General features: G+C 39.4%; 2 protein-coding genes across 2 annotated transcripts in view; one reads left to right on the forward strand and one right to left on the reverse strand.

Annotated features, from left to right (window-relative positions):
- CBG24287 overlaps positions 1-3,496 on the forward strand; it is a gene marked incomplete at both ends in the record, with an annotated part of 5,994 nt that extends 2,498 nt beyond the window's left edge. Inside the window, 6 exons of the mRNA XM_002642965.1 lie at positions 421-518; positions 566-681; positions 1,789-1,848; positions 2,233-2,402; positions 2,663-2,769; positions 3,362-3,496. Of these exons, the coding sequence (XP_002643011.1) occupies positions 421-518; positions 566-681; positions 1,789-1,848; positions 2,233-2,402; positions 2,663-2,769; positions 3,362-3,496 (686 nt within the window). The remainder of the gene's footprint in view (positions 1-420; positions 519-565; positions 682-1,788; positions 1,849-2,232; positions 2,403-2,662; positions 2,770-3,361) is intronic.
- A 549-nt stretch (positions 3,497-4,045) lies between these two features.
- Positions 4,046-6,958, reverse strand: CBG24288 (the record flags this gene model as incomplete). The annotated part of the gene is made up of 5 exons (XM_045244607.1): positions 4,046-4,270; positions 4,515-4,695; positions 5,438-5,598; positions 6,350-6,444; positions 6,673-6,958. 5 exons carry the CDS (start codon positions 6,956-6,958, stop codon positions 4,046-4,048), a joined length of 948 nt encoding a protein of 315 aa, XP_045091294.1.
- Positions 6,959-7,291: the final 333 nt, after the last annotated feature.

Below are 7,291 nucleotides of genomic sequence, written 5' to 3' on the forward strand. Positions count from 1 at the left end.
ATTCAATCAACAGTATATATTCCTTCACAAAATAGCCAAATTGTCTTCAAATTCCAACGAAATTTGGTGAAAAATTACCAAAAAATGGCTTGAATAAAAAACCATGAAAAAACTGTTCGGCGCCTTTGCACGCCCACAAAACCGCGCCTCAAAAAGGGGCGGAGCGTCTCGACAGGTTGTTTACTTCTTTGTGTGTGCGTTCATCCGCGCGATTGTTTTGAATTGACAATAGAGCGCATTTCCTGACCCAAAATTTGAAATTTCGGGATTTTTCTCAATAGAGCACATTTACAACCCTATCATCTTTTTTGCCGCCAAATTCCACCTAACATGAGCCGTTTTAAGTGATTTTCAAGGATTTATCAATGGGGCGCACATTCTGACCCTGAGAATTCAAATTTTCAAAATTCAAATTTCCAGATCTCCGCCCAATCGATTCACTTCCATGGTTCGGAAAAGCCACGGATCTCCCGCTATTCTTCGGTACCGTAATGTTCGCGTTTGAAGGTGTTGCTGTGGTAAGTGCGCTCCATTGAGACTACAGTAATCCTACAGTAACCTGCAGATCATGCCAATCGAGAATCGAATGCAGTCGCCGCATAGTTTCATCGCCTGGAATGGTGTGCTCAATTCGTCGTGCCTCGTTGTTCTGGCCATTTTCAGTGTCACCGGATTCTATGGGTACTGTAGGCGGTGGCCGTGGCCGAGTTCTGGGATTTCTAGGCCAGCAGAGGGGGAAAAATTGAAAATTCGTGAATTTTGAGCTAAAATCGGGCGTTTTCGCTTGAAAATAACGCATTTTCAGCGGTGGCCGAGTTTTGGGTTTCTAGGCCACCAGTGAAAACCTTCGAAATTTCGCCGATTTTTCGGTCGAAAATTATTTAAGATGTGAATTTATTCATTTCCAGGCAAAATCTATGGTTTTTAGGTGAAAAATCGCTGGAAAATCACAATTTTAGATGGTGGCCGAGTTTTGGGTTTATAGGCCACTAATGAAAAAATTCGAAATTTCGCGATTTTTCAGTCAACAATTATTTAAAATGTGAATTTCAGTCATTCCAAGCTGAAATCGGTCGTTTTCAGACGAAAAATCGCTGAAAAATGGCAAATTTTGAGTGATGGCCGAGTTTTTGGATTTCTAGGCCACTAAACCTTTTTCTTGAAATTTTGCGATTTTTAGTCGAAAATCAGAAAGAAAGTGAATTTCATTCATTTCCATGCAAAACCTAAGGTTTTTAGGTGAAAAATCAATGGAAAAGCACAATTTTAGATGGTGGCCGAGTTTTGGATTTCTAGGCCACCAATAGAAAACTTCGAGATTTCGCGTTTTTTCGGTCCGAAATCGTGGGAAAAGTGAATCTGGGACGTTTTCAGTCAAATTTTGTCGTTTTTCAAACGGAAAATAACATGAAAATTCAGTATTTCTGGTGGTGGCCGAGTTTTGGGTTTCTAGGCCACCAAATGTTTTTTTGAATTCTTTGCGATTTTTGGGCCAAAAATTACGGAGAACGTAAATTTCAGCCGTTTTAACTTAAAATCGGTCGATTTGAAACGAAAATTTGCTAAAAAATGGCAAATTTTTGGCGGTGGCCGAATTTTGGGATTTCTAGGCCACCAACAAAAAACTTGGAAATTTCGCGATTTTCGGGTCAAAAATCACGGAGAATTTGATTCTAGGCCAAAATTTATCGAAATTTCAGCCATTTTCAGTCAATAATTAAGCAATTTTCAGCTTGAAAAAAGGGGCGGGGCCTAATTTTTTTTTTCGAATTTTCGAATTTTTTTCAGATACCTATCACTTGGAAATGATGTCAAAGACACTGCGACACTCAATTTGCCAATGACACCGTAAGTTAGAGATAGAGAGAAAGTGAGAGACGCAGAGAAACATTTTAGAGAGAGATAAGAGACGCAGAGAAGCAGAGAGATAAACTTTTGGCTGTTTGAACTATGAACAATGATTGGGAAGAGGAAAAGATGAATGGAATAAACATACAATTTGAGGGAAATAGAAAATTTGAGGGACCGGGAAATTTGAAAATTTGAAAAAAAAAATTTTTTTGAAAAATTCAAAAAATTGAAAAAAAATTTTTTCGAAAAAAAATCTTGTTATTCAAAAAATTATGACCAAAACGACCTAAAAAATTTTTCACATTTTTTTTGAAAATTTTCAAAAAAATTTTTTTTTTCCCAAAAATTTTTTTTTCAAAATCCCCCAAAATTCTATTCCAGATTCTACCAAACGATAAAATTGATGTTCGTGGCGTGCATTATGATCTCCTACCCTCTGCAATTCTACGTTCCAATGGAGCGCATCGAAAAATGGATTACCCGGAAAATTTCAGCTGATAAGCAGACGTTTTACATCTACTTCGCGCGGTATACCGGCGTTTTGTTGACCTGTAAGTTGCTGGCCGAAGTTTTGAGAAGCTAGGCCACGAAAAAAATCCGAAAAAATGACGTTTTTTGACCCAAAAACGGTTGAAAACCGCCTAAAATACATGCTGGCCGAGTTTTTGGAAACCTAGGCCATGGCCTAGAAATGCCAAAAAATCGATTCCCAACCATTTTTGATCATTTTTGATAAGTTTTAAGCAAAATTTGAACGCGGCCGAGTTTTCCAAATTTCGAAATTTCTAGGCCACCACTTCAATTTTTCCAGGTGCAATCGCCGAATTGATTCCCCACTTGGCCCTGTTCATCTCGCTGATTGGTGCATTCTCCGGAGCATCCATGGCTCTTTTATTCCCACCGATTATTGAGCTACTGGTAAGAAATCGGCATGGCCGAGTTTTGGTTTTCTAGGCCACCAGCAATTTTGGAGCAAAAATGCTCAAAAAAGCCAAAATAAGCATAAAATCGCTTGAAAATAGAAAGTGTTCAGTGGTGGCCGAGTTTTGCGATTTCTAGGCCATCGATTTTTTTTTCGAAATTTTGCGATTTTTTGGTCGAAAATCACAATGAAAGTGAAATTCGAGCGTTTTAAACTAAGATCAGTGGTTTTCAGCCGAAAAAATCGCTTAAAAATAGCTATTTTTGGTGGTGGCCGAGTTTTTGGATTTCTAGGCCATCGATTTTTTTGTCGAAGTTTTCCGAATTTTCGGTCAAAAACATTAATATTAGTAATTTTCAGCCAGAATCGATCGTTTTCAGACGAAAAATAGCCTAAAATTCCAAAAATAGCGAAATTAAGGTGGTGGCCGAGTTTTGGGTTTCTAGGCCATCGATTTTTTTTTGTCGAAATTTGCGATTTTTCGGTAGGAAATCGCTGAAAAATGTTATTTAAAGTCAAATTTGACCCTGAAAAAAATGGGCGGAGCCTAATTTTTGTGGCAAAAACTCTAAAATTTCCAATTTTCAGACATCCTATGCAAAAAACGAGCTGACAAGTGGTTTGTGGGCCAAGAATATCCTACTTTTAGGCTTTGCGATCGTCGGGTTCACCACCGGAACCTATAGTGCACTGGTGGAAATCGCCAAAACGTTTTCCGGATAATTTATTGATTTTTTACATTTTTTCCGAAAATTTCAATTGTTTTTGTATTATTTTGACCCAAATATCACAATTTTCAGCGTTCTAGCTGTGAAAAATTTGAACTTCCCGCGTTTTTTTTGTATTATTTTGACCCCCAATTTCAGCGTTTTAGCTGAAAATCCATGTGATTTTTTGTATAATTTTTTTTGCATTTTTTCCTAGTCTTTGTGTCTTTTCTTGTGATATTTTTGAGAGCTTTCCAGAAATTTCCCCTTTTTTTCGCACCCAAAAATTCCGCGTTTTTGTCTGTATTAGCAGAAATTTTCAAAGAAAAAATCGTCTTTTTTTTGACCCCAAACAGCGAATTTGGGGGTTAAAAATCGCAAAAAAAATGCACAATCGAGAAAATTTTGAAAAATTACAGTAACCCCTGCAAAATTAAAGGCGCACACCACAAACTTGTCGATTGGGTCTCGCCAAGGAAACGAATTTTCAACGGAATTTGCAGAAATTTTTTGAAAAAAAATCAAAAAAGAAAAAAAATCAAAAAAATTAACAAAAAATCAATAATCAAAACTCGTCCAGAACCACTAAATAATCGTTAAAAGTACAGAAAATCGTCGAATTTCGGGAAATCCTCGTCGCTCCATACAACAAATTCTTTCCGACGTCTCGATTCTCGTAGACAACGTCGAGCGATTCTGAATTCAGAATACTGTAGCCACCGTACATACAAGACACACACAGCTGCTGCTCCTTGTCGTCTTGTTCAATGTTCCAAACGCCGCCGGGGAGCTGCAAATAACTTGACCTAGAAAAAAAGTTGGGTGGCCTAGAAATCCAAATTCTTAATTTTTTCTCTTCCATGTGAGGCCCTGTAAACGCGATGGACGGTAAGATAAAGCCATTTCGCACCTGTCAGTGACCTAATTTCTATTGGATAATCGTTGAATCAGCAGCCACGTGGCACATTCTAGAAGCGCCACGTGGCAATGATAGCGTCCGGAAAACTCAAAAATTCTCAAAGGAGCGCACTTGCCTTCTTCTCTTTTAACACGGTTTTCAGGTTTCGACGATCGAAAACGCGCAAATTCTCGTCGTAGGATCCGGTGTAGATTTGATTTTCCGCGCGATTTTCGGCGGGAAAATCCACAAAAACGACGCCGGCGCCGAAGATTTTCGATTGGGAGATTTGGGTTTTGCTTCGCGCGTCCCATAACCTGAAAAATTGAAATTTTTGGTGTTTTCAAGCTATTTTCTGTTTAAAAACGACACATTTTGACTGAAAATGGCTGAAATTCGTGTTTTTCGGCCGAAAATTGGAAAATTTCGAAAAAAAAATTGATGGCCTAGAAATCCAAAAACTCGGCCATCAACGATTTTTCGTCTAAAAACCACTGATTTTGGCTTAGAAAAAAAATAAAATTTTTGGTCTTAAAATCGCATAAATTCGAAAAAAATGTGGCGGTCTAGAAACCCAAAACTCGGCCACCAACGAAAATATGCAATTTTCAAGCGATTTTCCGTCTAATAATGACATATTTTTGCTTAGAAAGTGATTCTCGACCGAAAAGTCACAAAAAAATTTGGTGGCCTAGAAATCCCAAAACTCGGCCACCACCGAAATGTTGTTATTTTCGAGTTTTTTTTTTCAATTCCCATAAATTTTTGACTAAAATAAACCGTTTTTCAGGGTAAAATAGCTCAAAATTCGTCGTTTTTCTCTAATTTTTTGATGATTTTTCTGATGGCCTAGAAATCTCCAAGAACTCGGCCACCACTCGAAATCTGCCATTTTTCAGCGAAATTTCGTTTGAAAACTACCAGTTTTGGCTTAGAATAACTGAAATTCACATTTTAAATAATTGTTGACTGAAAAATCGCAAATTTTTGAATTTTTTCATTAGTGTCCTATAAACCCAAAACTCGGCCACCATCTAAAATTGGATTCACCAGACTAACTTCATCGACCCATCTTCTCCGCCGGTGACTACAGTTTGTGCATCTGGCGTCACCGAACACGACCAAACTTCACATCCCTCGCCCGGGACATACGGTAGCGAATGGGCAAGCCACGTGGCAACGATCAGCGACGTATTCAGGTCTACCAAGTAGGCGTGGCCCTGAAAACAGTGAAAAATCGAGAAAATTGACCGAAAATTCAACATTGTTGACCCGAAAAAATGGGAGTCCCACGGAAATGAACTCGCCGAAAATGAACTCGCCCGAAAATGAACTCGCCACAGAAATGAACTCGGCGGAAATGAATTTGCCGAAAATGAACTCGCCAAAAATGAACTAGCGAAAAATGAACTTGCCCGAAAATGAACTCGCCCAATATGAACTCGCCCGAATATGAACTCGCCCGAAAATGAACTCATTCGTGGCCGCCATAATTGAAAGCATTACGCCCGTAGGCTGAAAAATATTCGATTTTTTTATTTAAGTCATTTATGTATAGACAAATAATGAAGAAAAAGTTTGAAAAACGAACGAAAACGAAGATTTTTCCCCACCACGAACGAGTTCATTTTCGGGCGAGTTCATATTGGGCGAGTTCATTTTCGGGCAAGTTCGTTTTTGGCGAGTTCATATTCGGGCGAGTTCATCTTTGGCGAGTTCATTTTCGGCAAGTTCATTTCCGCCGAGTTCATTTCTGTGGCGAGTTCATTTTCGACTGAGTTCATTTCCGAAAAGTTCATTTCCGTGGGACTCCCGAAAAAATTAAATTTTCGAAAATCTGCATTTGTCGTAAGATATGGTGCATTGACACCACGACGCGAAAATGCACAATTTTTCGAAATTGGGCCAGAAAAAGCGATTTTCGGTTAGAAAAATCGTCTAAAAACAAAATTAAAGCTAGGCCACACCCACTTTATTATCTGTCGTGATTGTTAGCGACGAATCGGAAAGACCCAAATCTAGAAGCATATCCGACGAGACTGGCGTCGTTTCCGATGATGTTGGCTCTGTAAAATCTAATTTTTTGATTTTTTTTTTCCTTTTTTTCGTTCGTTTCTTAGCTCAAAACCCCTTTTACTGACCGAAAATCGCTTTTTCTAGCCCGTTTTTCAACAATTGTGCATTTTTGCGTCATGGTGTCAATGCGCCGGATCTCACGACATGTTGCACATTTTCGAATTTCTCATTTTTTCGGGCGATTTTGGGTCAATTTTCCCGCTTTTTCGCCGACTAACCCTCGATTTTTTGCACGACAAGCGATCCGTTGGTCAACGCGGCCACCACGGTCGACGGATTCCGAAAGTCGAAGCGAAAAACGCCTGCCGACGTGCTGATTTCGTTTTCCAGCACCAGGTCCTGGTTTTTTTCAGCTTTTAGGATGCACAAAGAGCCCGACCGGGTGTCCGACGAGGGATCAAGGAGATAGGTGGAGACGCAGACACGCGGAGTGTCTGATGACGTAGCATCTGGAATTCGTCGGCCGAACGCGGGACGGGATGAGAGTTTGACAGTTTTTGGCATTTTTGGGATGCTGAAAATGGGCGGAGCTTAAATTATTTCGAAAAATTGAAGAAAAAAGCAGAACAAGTACATTTCAAGAGCTCAAAACTCGAAAAAAAACAAGAAAAATTTGAATTTAGCGCCAATTTTCAGGTATCAATGGAGCACATTTGCTGTGATTTCGGGACAAAAATGAGACCCCGGAAAATCCGGGGAAAAAAAACTCCGGAGAAAAGTGGGCGGAGTCGGGGCGGAGCCTAAATTGCAACCCTGGCACGGTTTTGCCGCATGGTTTTTTAGCACATTTGGATGCGGTCAGGAGTTTTTTTTTCCCGGAATTTCCGGGGTCTCAAA

Source organism: Caenorhabditis briggsae (genome assembly GCF_000004555.2).
Source record: "Caenorhabditis briggsae complete genome, chrIII, whole genome shotgun sequence".
NCBI lineage: Eukaryota > Metazoa > Nematoda > Chromadorea > Rhabditida > Rhabditidae > Caenorhabditis > Caenorhabditis briggsae.